The sequence below is a fragment of the Octopus bimaculoides genome, chromosome 25, assembly GCF_046866305.1.
Source record: "Octopus bimaculoides isolate indiv1 chromosome 25, ASM4686630v1, whole genome shotgun sequence".
Lineage (NCBI taxonomy): Eukaryota > Metazoa > Mollusca > Cephalopoda > Octopoda > Octopodidae > Octopus > Octopus bimaculoides.
In genome coordinates this window covers 1,044,616-1,062,056 of record NC_142952.1, presented here as the reverse complement: position 1 = coordinate 1,062,056, position 17,441 = coordinate 1,044,616, and the positions used below count along the sequence as shown (strand labels likewise).

General features: G+C 35.4%; 1 protein-coding gene across 26 annotated transcripts in view; it reads left to right on the top strand.

Moving 5' to 3' along the window:
• The window catches only part of LOC106870763 (dihydropyrimidinase), a 181,081-nt gene extending 174,217 nt beyond the window's left edge, over positions 1 to 6,864 (top strand). For all 26 annotated transcript variants that reach the window (XR_016238432.1, XR_016238431.1, XR_016238426.1 and 23 more), the window contains one exon: positions 5,807 to 6,864. Coding sequence is in view for 16 of the 26 variants with exons in the window: in XM_089342252.1 (XP_089198378.1) it covers positions 5,807 to 5,895 (89 nt within the window). In the remaining 10 variants the exon portion in view is untranslated. The remainder of the gene's footprint in view (positions 1 to 5,806) is intronic.
• The last annotated feature ends 10,577 nt before the right edge of the window (positions 6,865 to 17,441 follow it).

The window sequence follows — 17,441 nt, the reverse complement described above, 5'->3', positions numbered from 1 at the left end:
CTTTTATCGATTTCCTGTGATTTATACTCCTTCGTGCATTTGTTTCTGTCTCTTTTTTACTTGTATATACACACACATATATACGCTGTATTCAGGCTGTGAAAGGGAAAGAAAATACATTATCCCATCCAAAAATAAAAGTATTTTAAAAAATTAAAAAATATCAAGATTATGGTTGAGAGATGACAGTTTACTGAAAGTAGCTGCCCTTAGCTTCCACCAATGGTGACCTCAAGATGGCTCCAGGACCTGGCACTTGCATTTCTTACTGTGTCACTGGAAAAATCTTCGAACATCCTCTATATTCACATGCATATACATTTGTTGTTTACTGTAAAGCAGTAAATGTACTCCCTACCCCTACATTTTAAAAAGATATTATGAAATCAACAATAAACCAAACCTCATCTTCCATTTTAGCAGCATCTATTTAAACCTTATCAAGACATGAAATATAAACTAATGCAACAAGTTTGTCAAGTTTCAGGGGTTTTGTGTGATTTTTTTTTTTCTTTTTTCTTACCGAACCATGTGAATTTATATAATTAGAGAAGATGCTACTAACAGATAAGAATCAAAAGGTTCCAAAATGAAATTTAATGCAAATTGCTTCAAATTAGGGTGAATTTTTCTACAGATTCAATGTAGAGTTTGCCATCCTAAGAAAACATTTAACATTGTAGTTGCAAAAAAAATTTTATTCCTTTCATAATTATATTTGTTTAATTAGTAAACTGCTTATGTGTTTTAATTAAATATAATTAAATGTTAATAAAGTCCTGATGACTTTTGAAATAGCCATCTGTGTCATATTTAATGTATGTACACTGTTAATAGGCCAGTTACTGTACTGCTTATCCTGAGATATAATATCTCTTGTAGACATCTATGTCAGGAATACAAGAAACATTGGAGAAGGATGAAAATCCGTTTGGGCAGTGGCAAGTGAGAAAGCCAACTGCAATTTGACCCTTTTTGGACCTTAAAATGGTGCATACTCCTAGCCAGATGAGAATTTGTTACCTCTGGTATGGGAAACAGTGAATAAAATGTTCACTGATGTTGTGAATAGCTGCCCTATGTATGAAATTGAAGCAGTATTAAATTAAAATTGCCATCTATGTATCATACTTAATGTATATAAGCCGTCTGATATGCCAAGCATTGACTGGACTGCATGGATGATATTGAATAAATAAATAAAAACGGTTTCTATATTGACATTTATTTATTTGGAACAATGGCTGCAAAATGAAAGCACTACAGAATTCCTCACCTTAGCTGTTGCAATTATGTGTCTGGACAAGGCACATTCTTCCTGCCTGACTGGCAACAAATTCTACTCTTACTTTATGGTTGAGTGGCTTTCAGTTATGCTGTATAAATATGCTTGCTCTAATAAAAACCACTCCACCCATGTCGGCATGGAAAAATGAATGGACAAAAGCAGCAGCCAAATGTAATTTTACTCCAATTCCCTAAATCTGCAATTTTATCCCAATATAATTTCTATTTCAATCTTGTTGCCTCTGATTGAACTACAGCCTTTCAATCTTGGGTGGTTTTGCTCCGATCTTCCTTTTTCTTATCCTTCTCTTGTCTCAACAAGTTTTTATCTCTCTCTCTCTCTCTCTCTCTCTCTCTCTCCCTCTCTCTCTCTCTCTCTCCCTCTCTCTCTCTCTCCCTCTCTCTCTCTCACTACTGTTTCTATATCCTCAGCTCATGTCGGTCATTCATTGTTTATCAAATGTTTGATTTTGTGTCGGCTTTTTCTGTGTTTCACCTAATTTTGCTTTTAAGCACCAAAAAATGTGAAATATGCGCTATATATATATATATATATATATATATATATACATGTAAATATATATAAATATATTCATATAAATTTGCTCGATGAAGAGAAGGGGAGAGGGGGGGAAGCTTTCTCTGGTAATTGTTGTTTGTTTCTATTTGTTTTGCTTCATACTTGCTTAAATGTAATTCTTGGAGTCTGATTTTTTTTTTAAACTTATAGTTAATTAATTACTTAGCTCGTTATTCGTCAGAGAAGTCTTAGCAACTGTTTTATTTTATGATAAACAGTGGAAGCATAAAAATATTTAAAAAAAACAAAAAAAAAGAAGAGAAACGCCCCCCACCTACCACGTTTACTTCCCCTTGCCGAACATAAACACTAACATAAACACACAAATTAACACTTCACTATTGTTGTTGATGTTGCTGTTGTTGTTACACACCGCTCCCCACTCTCAACTGACAGTTCTGTATCCCCCCACACACTATCACAAACACCCCCCCCCTCCCATTTGACCAGCTCAAATATTTTTTCTCCCCCCCCCCTGCAACAATTCTTTTTGTAGGAATGATATGTAGTTGTTTTTCTTTTTCTTTTTTTTCCATTCTTTTGGTGTTCAATTTTGTTGCTGATTGGCTTCGTTTGGTTCTCCAGTTAACCACACAACAGGTTTATGCAAATGTCTTTTAGGCCTTATAGAAATATGCATGCGCTTTTTTCCAAAGTTATTTTTGTTGACTGAAAAAAAAAAAAACTTTTTTCTTTATTTTGTTTTTCCTTTTTTTCTTTCTTTCTTTCTTATATGAATTTTTTGGACCTTTTCATGTACCAAACTGATTATTGTGACTGGAGAAATTTCACATTTGGAATTATTTTTTTAATCTCCTCCCGCCTACCTATCAATCTTACCATTGTATTTAATCTGTATTAGGCTTCCATTCTTAATGTTATTGTGGTTTTACCTCTTGATACTTGGTTTTGGGTGGGAATCAACTGCTATGAAGGCAATCTACAGTAGTTATCCTCTTCTGTTGTTTCCCCCTCCCTTTTATTCTTATGCCTTTGTCCCGCGAAGAAGGACAATGCCTCCAAGATTGTGAGAGAAAGAGAAGCCAAGATTATTGGGAGTGGGGTGGCTTTAGGAAATATGTCTAGGAAATGATCATTTCAAGTTGATAATTAAATTTTAACCCTTTAGTATTTAAACTGGTCACATCCAGCCAAAATAGTCTCCCTGTTTTATGTTAAAAGTGACCTGATTCAGCCACTCATTCCTACCCTACAATGTCATTCTAAAAATAAACATTCACATTGTTGAAATCTTGAAGTTTCAAGATAATATGTGATTGGTTCAAAACAATGTGAAAAACTAAGCAAAACATTTGATAATCTGAATGGTGAAGGCTTAAACCAATGTAAATGACATCTAGAATGCAAATATTATTTTATAGTTTAGCTCTTAACTGAAAATGTTTTTCACCATTTTGATTCTAGAGTCTTGTTATCATTTTACTTTTGTTGTCAATTCTTGCCTGTTTTAATATTATTTAGTTTTCCTATGTTAGAATAATTCAGGGCAGTAAACTGACCATATCAATTGAAGTTATATAGGGAAGTGGTCAGATACATTCTTAATTCTAGCTCACAAGAAAAGGAAGGAGAAAAAAAACTGTTGTAAAAACCTGAAAGGTATCGTTAACTATATTTAGAGGTAAGCTTATTTGTTTATTTATCTTCAGCTAGACCACCCTTGAATCCCCTCCCCCACCTAAAACAGATACTGTTCAAGATTACCAACACCTAAATGTCAGCATATACTTTTGACTCCTTTGTTTTTTCCATAGTAATCTTTTTTATCTGTGTACAATGCTATGGAGGATATCGCTCTGCAAGAGCACACTAGAGCTACTGAAATAGACTTAATCAAAACAGCTGACCCTTGCTGAAAGTATTTATCCAACAGTATACAAAGGATTAAAAATTGATGCTACTTCTATAAATTTCAAACATTGAAACTGCTATCAATAATTTATCTTTTTCACAACCTATCCACCACACAAAATGGACATTTTAAATATTAATGGTTCGCCCTTGACACATTAGGTATCTATGTTACCAAGACGTTGCTCATCACTAAACAATGATTTTGTCTATTGTTCCTCTAGACTTCACTATTTAACATGCTATTAGATAAATTACATATTGATATACATGGTGTCCCCTAATGGCCATTAAGTACAAGGGAGATAATCATTTCTTCATAATATTTGGTAGGATTAGAAGTTTGAATTTGAGGAATAAGGAAGAAAATGCAAAGTATATATATATTTGTTTATTCTTTTTGCTTATTTCAAAGGTCTTAAAATTTCTAGTCTTAAGATTATATATATAACCATTTCGTCCTTTTTTAGAAATCATATCGTTAAGTTACTGTTGATTAAGATGGAGCTATAAATTAAACCTGTTATTCTTTAACCTGTAATCTAAATGTTTCCCACTATTTCAAGATTTTCTAACTGAACTCTTTATCCTGACTTTGACATATTGGTACATTAGGGCATTCTCTTCATACTATTGAAGATCTTATACTTTCCTTACCAAAGCTTTACAATATTTCAAATTGTCTGTAGGTTTATATATTATTTCCTGGGTCAATATTCTATTTTCTTTCTTTATTTCTTCCTATTCAACATATGTGTCTTCTAGTCCCTAAATTATGTATACACACCATTTTAGATATTCATTTTGGACATCTCACATCACCAGTCATTAATCTCATGTAGCTACATCACCTTGCATTTTTTTGTGTAGGTTTATCTTAAGTTTGTAAATAAATAAACTACTGAAGATCATTTTGGATCACACCTGAAACGTCCCAATTTAATATGAAGTCACCAACATCTGTTTTGGATGTCTTATTTTCTAATTCTTCAATATTTTTAGTTCAGGCTTTTTATTTTTCTTTCTTGGTAGGCTATGGGTTGGTTCTTCTCTTCACTACTTCTAGCTTAAATTTTTTGGTTTTTCAATTGTAAGCAAAGGTTGGTTATGTATACGACTGTGTTACACACACACACACACACACACACACACACACACACACACACACACACACACACACACACACACACACACACACACACACAAAATCATGATAATTATGATAATTCTGGTACAAAGCTACACAGTGAGGTTACCAAGTAAGTCATAAGTGAAGGCGTCATACAGTTTGCAAGATTATGGAACCCCAAGGGGGAAAGTTTGGACTAGGAGATGAGGGGCAAAAGTATGAGAGAAGGGGGACCAGAGGCAAAACTCTAAATGTCTCAGTCTCTTATATCCCTCAGTTATAATCAGGTTCATTAATTTCTAGATTAAATTGAATCTAATTATAATTATACTGAAAATAAATATGGAAAAAGAAAGACGATGCTAATTTCGTTTAAGTTTCATCCATTCAACCACATTTCACTCACTTCATGAGATTGCTTGTTTATGATATTGGTTGGAGCATTCCCCCCCAACTTCTTAAATGCCTATTAATGCTTCCACTCCTTCTTATGTCCCTAATAATGGTTTCCCCCCTTTTTGACTACTCCTTTCTACTTCTACTAATAATTAAATAATAAAATGAATTAATTTTTACCGTAATTGTTTTCTAAATATTTAGGATAAGTAATTTAATCTTTTAGTTATTTTTAAAGCTAAAAATTGAAAATGTAAAGAATTGGAAGTACTTAAAGAAAACACATTCTATGGGGAAATTTGTAGACTATAGAGTTTAGGCTTTCATTTAAAACATTGCATCATTTCTTTTTCATTTTCTTTTTAATTATTCCTTTACTTTTGATTTTTAGTGCCAAATTTCTCAAGCACAAGGATCAAGATGTGATTTTCTTTGTTTTTCTGTTTTTTTCATTTTTAATTTTAAATGCATTTCTTCTGGGACCAAAAACGATTCAGATTCTTACGACTTTGTTTGATATATGTCTTCAATTTCTTTTCCAGGTGCTCAGTATGATGATGATCGTCCCAAGCGTTCAAGTACCAGAGTTAGCAAACCCCCTGGTGGCATGTCTGACATATTCTTAGGTTAAACAAAAACAAACAAACAAATCTACAATCGAGTGAGAAGAAAAAAAAGTGCAAATAAAAACATGACTAATGTAGATTTCTTTCTCTTTAAATATTTTTTCATCACATATTTAAACCCCCCCCCCCTGAACAACAAAAAAAAACAAGAAGACAAAAATGCTTATTTTTCTTTTTGTATATTGTCCTAAATTTATGAGATAGGTATGTAAAATACGATGTATGTATATATATGTACACACGCATATATGTATGTATATATATAAAAATGTATGCATGCATATACATGTGCCATACATGCACCCATCACTTGTATGTGCATGGAAGAGTATATTTCTGTGTGTTGCATGTAATATATATTCTGTATTTGTGGAGTTGGGGCATCATAAGTTATTCGAAAATAAAGATTACAAACCTTAAAAAACATTATCTTGATACTAAATTTATTTGCATTTACATTGCCTGTCTTTTGGCAGCAGTGTTTCGTTTTTCAGTCAGTTCTTAAGTTATCTTACTTGAGACAGTGAGACTTAGAAATTTCTTTAATTAAATAGTCACAGTAATTATTCTAATAACAACCAATTTAAGTTTAATTCAAATTAACAATCAGGAGGGAAAAAAATATATATTACTTGAATTAATTACAGAAATGCATTTTTTGAGTTCTAACATTAAAATGCTTTTGAAATCCAGCGTGCATGCGTGCATGCACATGGCTACCATGTTAAGTGTCCTGCACCTTCATTTTGTCATGTCTCCATGCTATTATTTTATACAAATTGATTTTCTGTGTCAAACAATTATTGTTGAACCTTCAATATTATCATATTTTTGTCTAAATTTATTGCAGTTTGTCATTCTGATCTCTCTCTCTCTCTGCTATGCTCTCACTCTGCTCACTGTATGCCAAATGGAAATCTATATTGTTTAGTCAAACGTTGCCTAATTATTGAATAAACTATTCATCAAACAGATTCATGTCTATTTTGTTTTCTTTGAAATTTTCAATTACTTTTCTTCCTTGTTTCAGTCATCAACTCTCTAGCATTTCAACCGGCCCAAATATTCTACTTATTTTACGTTAACACTGCCCAAATCCAGCCTCTCACACTTACCCTACAATGCCTCAAAATAAGACCGATACAATAAGTACTAGGCTTACAAAGAATAAGCTCTGGGGTCGATTTGCTCGACTATAAAGGCGGTGCTCCAGCATGGCTGCATCAAATAACTGAAACAAGTAAAAGAGTATATATATATATATATATATATATATATAATTAACTCAGAATACAGGTAGATAAGCTAATTATGATTTCGTTCGACATTGAACCATTGGGAGGAGATGACAAGTGACTGAGGTACCTAACAGTTATTTATTATGACAAATATCTCTTTCTCTATCTATATAAGTAAATATATATATAAATAAATAAACGTACAAAATAACGAACAACATAACTAACGAACGACCGAAATAACGATCGAATTAGTGAACAAACGTATGAAATAACGAAGTAGCGAAAGAAATAACGAACAAACGTAAGAGCGAAATAACAAACGAACGACTGAATGAACGAAATAACGAACGTTCGTTCGATAGTTCGTTCTTTCGTTTGTAATTTCGTTCGTTCCTTCCTTATTTATTTCGTTCGTTCGTCCGTCATTTAACGAACGAGCTAACGTACAAACGAATGAACGAAAGAAGAAACGAAATAACTTACGAAAGAAAGAAAGAAGGAACGTTCGTTCGTTAGTTATTTCTTTCGTTATATCGTTCTTTCGCTCGTTCTTTCCTTATTTCGCTCGTTATTTCGCTCGAACGTTCGTTAGTTCATTATTTCTTTCGCTCCTTAGTTATATCATTCGTTCGTTATTTCGATCGTTGTTTCGTTCGTTCATTCGTTTGTTATTTCAATATTTCGTTCGTTCGTTATTTCAATATTTCGTTCTTTATTTCGTTCATTCTGTCTATCGTTCGTTCGATATTTCGTTTCTTCGTTCCTCATTTCGTACGTTCGATCGTTCGTTCGTTATTTTGTACGTTCGTTCGTTGGTACGTTAGTTCGGTCGTTAAATGACGGACGAACGAACGAACGTACGAGCGAAATAACGAATGAACGAACGAACATTCGTTCGTTATTTCGTTCGTTCCTTCCTTCTTTCGTTCGTTAGTTATTTCGTTCGCTCGTTATTTCGTGCGTTTTTTCGTTCGTTAATTCGATCGTTCGTTCGTCCGTCATTTAACGAACGAACTAACGTACAAACGAACGAACGTACGAAATAAGGAATGAACAAACGAAAGAAGAAACGAAATAACGAACGAACGAAAGAAAGAAAGAAGGAACGAACGAACAAACGTTCGTTCGTACGTTCATTCGTTATTTCTTTCACTCTCGTTATATCATTCGTTCGTTATTTCTATCCTTCGTTCGTTTCTCCGTTCGTTCTGTCGATCGTTCGTTATTTCGTTTCTTCTTTCGTTCGTTCATTCGTTATTTCGTTCGTTCCTTATGTCGTTCTTTCTGTCGATCGTTCGTTCGTTATTTCGTTTCTTCTTTCGTTCGTTTGTATGTTAGTTCGTTCGTTAAGTGACGGACGAACGAACGAACGATCGAACGAACAAACGAAACAACGAAAGAACGGACGAAATTATAAACGAAAGAAAGAAAGAGCGAACGAAATAACTAACGAAAGAAAGAAGGATCGAACGAAATAACGAGCAGACGAACGAACGTTCGTTATTTCGTTAAATCGTTCGTTCGTTCATTCGTTATTTCGTTCGTTCGGTTGTTATTTAGTTCGTTATTTCGTTTGTTCTGTCGTTATTTCGCTCGTTCTTTCGTTCGTTCTTTCGTTATTTCTTTCTCTCCTTCGTTATATCCTTCGTTCGTTATTTCATTGGTTCGGTCGTTCGTTCGTTATTTCGTTTCTTCTTTCGTTCGTTCGTTATTTCGTTTGTTCGTTCCTTATTTCGTACGTTCGTTCGTTCGTCCATTCGTTCTTTACTTCGTTCGTTCGTTCGTTCGTTCATTTGTACGCTAGTTCGTTCGTTATATGACGGACGAACGAACGAACGAACGAATGAAATAACGAACGAACGAAATAATGAACGAACGAACAAACGAAATAACGAAGGATCGAACAAACGAATGAACTAACGAACGAACGAACGAACAAACACAAGAAATAGCGAACGAAATATCTAACTAACGAACGACCAAATCAATTAACGAACGAACGAACGATCGAAATAACGAACGAACGAACGATATAAGTTAGGAGCGAAAGAAATAACGAACAAACGAACGAAACAACGAATAAACGAACGAACGATATAACGAAAGAAATATCGAACGAACGTCCGTCCGTTCGTTATATATATATATATATATATATATATATATATATATATATATATATATATATATATATATATATATATATATATGTGTGTGTGTGTATATATATAAATATATATATGTATAAATAAATATTTATACATATAACGAACGAACTAGCGTACAAATGAACGAACGTACGAAATAACGAACGAATGATATAACGAAGGAGCGAAAGAAATAACGAACGAATGAACTAACGAACGTACGAGCGAAATAACGAAAGAACGAATAAACGAACGAAAGAACTAGCGAAATAACGACAGAACAAACTAAATAACAAACGAACGACCGAACGAACGAACGAAATAACGAATGAACGAACGATGTAACGAAATAACGAACGTTCGTTCGGCTGCTCGTTATTTCGTTCGATCCTTCGTTCTTTCGTTAGTTATTTCGTTCGCTCTTTCTTTCTTTCGTTTGTAATTTCGTTCGTTCGTTCGTTCTTTCGTTGTTTCGTTCGTATATTCTTTCGCTCCTTCGTTATATCATTCGTTCGTTATTTCATTGGTTCTGTCGATCGTTCGTTATTCCGTTTCTTCTTTCGTTCGTTCGTTATTTCGTTCGTCCTGTCGATCGTTCGTTCGTTATTTCAATATTTCGTTATTTCGTTTGTTCGTTCGTTATTTCGTACGTTCGTTCGTTCGTCCATTCGTTCTTTACTTCGTTCGTTCGTTCATTTGTACGCTAGTTCGTTCGTTATATGACGGACGAACGAACGAACGAATGAAATAACGAACGAACGAAATAACAAACGAACGAACAAACGAAGGATCGAACAAACGAATGAACTAACGAAAGAAGGAACGAACGAACGAAAGAACGAACGAAAAAAACGAATGAAATAACGAACGAATACAATAACGAACGAACGAACGATCGATCGAAAGAATGAACGAAGGAAATAACGAACGAACAAACACAAGAAATAGCGAACGAAATATCTAACGAACGAAAGAACGAACGAACGAATGAACTAACGAACGTACGAACGAAAGAACGAACGAACAAACGAAAGAACGAGCGAAATAACGTTCATTCTGTCGATCGTTCGTTCGTTATTTCTTTCACTCCTTCGTTATATCATTCGTTCGTTATTTCTATCCTTCGTTCGTTATTTCATTGGTTCGGTGGTTCGTTTTTTCGTTCGTTTCTCCGTTCGTTCTGTCGATCGTTCGTTATTTCGTTTCTTCTTTCGTTCGTTCATTCGTTTGTTCGTTATTTCGTTCGTTCCATATTTCGTTCATTCTGTCGATCGTTCGTTCGTTATTTCGTTTCTTCTTTCGTTCTTTTGTACGTTAGTTCGTTCGTTAAATGACGGACGAACGAACGAACGATCGAACGAACAAACGAAATAACGAACGAAACAACGAAAGAACGGACGAAATTATAAACGAAAGAAAGAAAGAGCGAACGAAATAACTAACGAACGAAAGAAGGATCGAACGAAATAACAAGCAGACGAACGAACGTTCGTTATTTCGTTATATCGTTCGTTCCTTCATTCGTTATTTCGTTCGTTCGGTTGTTATTTAGTTCGTTATTTCGTTTGTTCTGTCGTTATTTCGCTTGTTCTGTCGTTATTTCGCTCGTTCTTTCGTTCTTTCGTTATTTCGCTCGTACGTTCGTTAGTTCATTCGTTCGTTATTTCTTTCGCTCCTTCGTTATATCCTTCGTTCGTTATTTCATTGGTTCGGTCGTTCGTTCTGTCGATCGTTCGTTATTTCGTTTCTTCTTTCGTTCGTTCGTTATTTCGTTTGTTCGTTCCTTATTTCGTACGTTCGTTCGTTCGTCCATTCGTTCTTTACTTCGTTCGTTCGTTCGTTATTTCGTACGTTCGTTCATTTGTACGCTAGTTCGTTCGTTATATGACGGACGAACGAATGAAATAACGAACGAACGAAATAATGAACGAACGAACAAACGAAATAACGAAGGATCGAACAAACGAATGAACTAACGAACGAACGAACGAACGAACGAAAAAACGAATGAAATAACGAACGAATACAATAACAAAAGAACGAACGATCGATCGAAAGAAATAACGAACGAACGAACGAACAAACACAAGAAATAGCGAACGAAATATCTAACTAACGAACGACCAAATCAATTAACGAACGAACGAACGATCGAAATAACGAAAGAACGAACGAAACAACGAATAAACGAACGAACGATATAACGAAAGAAATATCGAACGAACGTCCGTCCGTTCGTTATATATATATATATATATATATATATATATATATATATATATATATATGTGTGTGTGTGTGTGTGTGTATATATATATAAATATATATATGTATAAATAAATATATATATGTATAAATAAATATTTATACATATAACGAACGAACTAGCGTACAAATGAACGAACGTACGAAATAACGAACGAATGATATAACGAAGGAGCGAAAGAAATAACGAACGAACGAACGAATGAACTAACGAACGTACGAGCGAAATAACGAAAGAACGAATAAACGAACGAAAGAACGAATAAACGACCGAAAGAACGAGCGAAATAACGACAGAACAAACGAAATAACGAACTAAATAACAAACGAACGACCGAACGAACGAAATAACGAATGAACGAACGAACGATATAACGAAATAACGAACGTTCGTTCGGCTGCTCGTTATTTCGTTCGATCCTTCGTTCTTTCGTTAGTTATTTCGTTCGCTCGTTCTTTCTTTCGTTTGTAATTTCGTTCGTTCGTTCGTTCTTTCGTTGTTTCGTTCGTTTATTCTTTCGCTCCTTCGTTATATCATTCGTTCGTTATTTCATTGGTTCTATCGATCGTTCGTTATTCCGTTTCTTCTTTCGTTCGTTCGTTATTTCGTTCGTCCTGCCGATCGTTCGTTCGTTATTTCGTACGTTCGTTCGTCCATTCGTTCTTTACTTCGTTCGTTCGTTCGTTCATTTGTACGCTAGTTCGTTCGTTATATGACGGACGAACGAACGAACGAATGAAATAACGAACGAACGAAATAACAAACGAACGAACAAACGAAATAACGAAGGATCGAACAAACGAATGAACTAACGAACGAACGAACGAAAAAAACGAATGAAATAACGAACGAATACAATAACAAAATAACGAACGAACAAACGATCGATCGAAAGAAATAACGAAGGAAGGAACGAACGAACGAACGAAAGAATGAATGAACGAAGGAAATAACGAACGAACAAACATGAATTAGCGAACGAAATATCTAACGAACGAAAGAACGAACGAACGAAATAAAGAACAAACGAACGAATGAACTAACGAACGTACGAACGAAATAACGAAAGAACGAACGAACAAACGAAAGAACGAGCGAAATAACGTTCATTCTGTCGATCGTTCGTTCGTTATTTCTTTCACTCCTTCGTTATATCATTCGTTCGTTATTTTTATCCATCGTTCGTTATTTCATTTGTTCGGTCGTTCGTTTTTTCGTTCGTTTCTCCGTTCGTTCAGTCGATCGTTCGTTATTTCGTTTCTTCTTTCGTTCGTTCATTCGTTTGTTCGTTATTTCGTTCGTTCCTTATTTCGTTCATTCTGTCGATCGTTCGTTCGTTATTTCGTTTCTTCTTTCGTTCGTTTGTACGTTAGTTCTTTCGTTAAATGACGGACGGACGAACGAACGAAATAACGAACGATCGAACGAACAAACGAAATAACGAACGAAACAACGAAAGAACGGACGAAATTACAAACGAAAGAAAGAAAGAGCGAACGAAATAACTAACGAAAGAAAGAAGGATCGAACGAAATAACGAGCAGACGAACGAACGTTCGTTATTTCGTTTGTTCTGTCGTTATTTCGCTCGTTCTTTCGTTCGTTTATTCGTTCTATCGTTATTTCGCTCGTACGTTCGTTAGTTCATTCGTTCGTTATTTCTTTCACTCCTTCGTTATATCCTTCGTTCGTTATTTCATTGGTTCGGTCGTTCGTTCTGTCGATCGTTCGTTATTTCGTTTCTTCTTTCGTTCGTTCGTTATTTCGTTTGTTCGTTCCTTATTTCATACGTTCGTTCGTTCGTCCATTCGTTCTTTACTTCGTTCGTTCGTTCGTTATTTCGTACGTTCGTTCATTTGTACGCTAGTTCGTTCGTTATATGACGGACGAACGAACGAACGAATGAAATAACGAACGAACGAAATAATGAACGAACGAACAAACGAAATAACGAAGGATCGAACAAACGAATGAACTAACGAACGAACGAACGAACGAACGAACGAAAAAACGAATGAAATAACGAACGAATACAATAACAAAAGAACGAACGATCGATCGAAAGAAATAACGAACAAACGAACGAACGAACGAACAAACACAAGAAATAGCGAACGAAATATCTAACTAACGAACGACCAAATCAATTAACGAACGAACGAACGATCGAAATAACGAACGAACGAACGATATAAGTTACGAGCGAAAGAAATAACGAACAAACGAACGAAAGAACGAACGAACGAAACAACGAATAAACGAACGAACGATATAACGAAAGAAATATCGAACGAACGTCCGTCCGTTCGTTATATATATATATATATATATATATATATATATATGTGTGTGTGTGTGTGTGTGTGTGTGTGTGTGTGTGTGTGTGTGTGTGTGTGTGTGTATATATAAATATATATATGTATAAATAAATATTTATACATATAACGAACGAACTAGCGTACAAATGAACGAACGTACGAAATAACGAACGAATGATATAACGAAGGAGCGAAAGAAATAACGAACGAACGAACGATATAACGAAATCACGAACGTTCGTTCGGCTGCTCGTTATTTCGTTCGATCTTTCGTTCTTTCGTTAGTTATTTCGTTCGCTCTTTCTTTCTTTCGTTTGTAATTTCGTTCGTTCGTTCTTTCGTTGTTTCGTTCGTTTATTCTTTCGCTCCTTCGTTATTTCATTGGTTCTGTCGATCGTTCGTTATTCCGTTTCTTCTTTCGTTCGTTCGTTATTTCGTTCGTCCTGTCGATCGTTCGTTCGTTATTTCAATATTTCGTTCGTTCGTTATTTCGTACGTTCGTTCGTTCGTCCATTCGTTCTTTACTTCGTTCGTTCGTTCGTTCATTTGTACGCTAGTTCGTTCGTTATATGACGGACGAACGAACGAACGAATGAAATAACGAACGAACGAAATAACAAACGAACGAACGAAAAAAACGAATGAAATAACGAACGAATACAATAACAAAATAACGAACGAACAAACGATCGATCGAAAGAAATAACGAACGAAGGAACGAACGAAAGAATGAATGAACGAAGGAAATAACGAACGAACGAAAGAACGAACGAACGAAATAACGAACAAACGAACGAATGAACTAACGAACGTACGAACGAAATAACGAAAGAACGAACGAACAAACGAGCGAAATAACGTTCATTCTGTCGATCGTTCGTTCGTTATTTCTTTCACTCCTTCGTTATATCATTCGTTCGTTATTTTTATCCTTCGTTCGTTATTTCATTGGTTCGGTCGTTCGTTTTTTCGTTCGTTTCTCCGTTCGTTCTGTCGATCGTTCGTTATTTCGTTTCTTCTTTCGTTCGTTCATTCGTTTGTTCGTTATTTCGTTCGTTCCTTATTTCGTTCATTCTGTCGATCGTTCGTTCGTTATTTCGTTTCTTCTTTCGTTCGTTTGTACGTTAGTTCGTTCGTTAAATGACGGACGAACGAACGAACGAAATAACGAACGATCGAACGAACAAACGAAATAACGAACGAAACAACGAAAGAACGGACGAAATTACAAACGAAAGAAAGAAAGAGCGAACGAAATAACTAACGAAAGAAAGAAGGATCGAACGAAATAACGAGCAGACGAACGAACGTTCGTTATTTCGTTTGTTCTGTCGTTATTTCGCTCGTTCTTTCGTTCGTTTATTCGTTCTTTCGTTATTTCGCTCGTACGTTCGTTAGTTCATTCGTTCGTTTTTTCTTTCGCTCCTTCGTTCGTTATTTCATTGGTTCGGTCGTTCGTTCTGTCGATCGTTCGTTATTTCGTTTCTTCTTTCGTTCGTTCGTTATTTCGTTTGTTCGTTCCTTATTTCGTACGTTCGTTCGTTCGTCCATTCGTTCTTTACTTCGGTCGCTCGTTCGTTATTTCGTACGTTCGTTCATTTGTACGCTAGTTCGTTCGTTATATGACGGACGAACGAACGAACGAATGAAATAACGAACGAACGAAATAATGAACGAACGAACAAACGAAATAACGATGGATCGAACAAACGAATGAACTAACGAACGAACGAACGAACGAACGAACGAAAAAACGAATGAAATAACGAACGAATACAATAACAAAAGAACGAACGATCGATCGAAAGAAATAACGAACAAACGAACGAACGAACGAACAAACACAAGAAATAGCGAACAAAATATCTAACTAACGAACGACCAAATCAATTAACGAACGAACGAACGATCGAAATAACGAACGAACGATATAAGTTAGGAGCGAAAGAAATAACGAACAAACGAACGAAAGAACGAACGAACGAAACAACGAATAAACGAACGAAAGAACGAGCGAAATAACGACAGAACAAACTAAATAACAAACGAACGACCGAACGAACGAAATAACGAATGAACGAACGAACGATATAACGAAATAACGAACGTTCGTTCGGCTGCTCGTTATTTCGTTCGATCCTTCGTTCTTTCGTTAGTTATTTCGTTCGCTCTTTCTTTCTTTCGTTTGTAATTTCGTTCGTTCGTTCGTTCGTTATTTCGTTCGTCCTGTCGATCGTTCGTTCGTTATTTCAATATTTCGTTCGTTCGTTATTTCGTTTGTTCGTTCGTTATTTCGTACGTTCGTTCGTTCATTTGTACGCTAGTTCGTTCGTTATATGACGGACGAACGAACGAACGAATGAAATAACGAACGAACGAAATAACAAACGAACGAACAAACGAAATAACGAAGGATCGAACAAACGAATGAACTAACGAACGAACGAAAGAAGGAACGAACGAACGAAAGAACGAACGAAAAAAACGAATGAAATAACGAACAAATACAATAACAAAATAACGAACGAACGAACGATCGATCGAAAGAAATAACGAACGAAGGAACGAACGAACGAACGAAAGAATGAACGAAGGAAATAACGAACGAACAAACACAAGAAATAGCGAACGAAATATCTAACGAACGAAAGAACGAACGAACGAAATAACGAACAAACAAACGAATGAACTAACGAACGTACGAACGAAATAACGAAAGAACGAGCGAAATAACGTTCATTCTGTCGATCGTTCGTTCGTTATTTCTTTCACTCCTTCGTTATATCATTCGTTCGTTATTTCTATCCTTCGTTCGTTATTTCATTGGTTCGGTCGTTCGTTTTTTCGTTCGTTTCTCCGTTCATTCTGTCGATCGTTCGTTATTTCGTTTCTTCTTTCGTTCGTTCATTCGTTTGTTCGTTATTTCGTTCATTCTGTCGATCGTTCGTTCGTTATTTCGTTTCTTCTTTCGTTCGTTTGTACGTTAGTTCGTTCGTTAAATGACGGACGAACGAACGAACGAAATAACGAACGATCGAACGAACAAACGAAATAACGAACGAAACAACGAAAGAACGGACGAAATTACAAACGAAAGAAAGAAAGAGCGAACGAAATAACTAACGAAAGAAAGAAGGATCGAACGAAATAACGAGCAGACGAACGAACGTTCGTTATTTCGTTTGTTCTGTCGTTATTTCGCTCGTTCCTTCGTTCGTTTATTCGTTCTTTCGTTATTTCGCTCGTACGTTCGTTAGTTCATTCGTTCGTTATTTCTTTCGCTCCTTCGTTATATCCTTCGTTCGTTATTTCATTGGTTCGGTCGTTCGTTCTGTCGATCGTTCGTTATTTCGTTTCTTCTTTCGTTCGTTCGTTATTTCGTTTGTTCGTTCCTTATTTCGTACGTTCGTTCGTTCGTCCATTCGTTCTTTACTTCGTTCGCTCGTTCGTTATTTCGTACGTTCGTTCATTTGTACGCTAGTTCGTTCGTTATATGACGGACGAACGAACGAACAAATCAAATAACGAACGAACGAAATAATGAACGAACGAACAAACGAAATAACGAAGGATGGAACA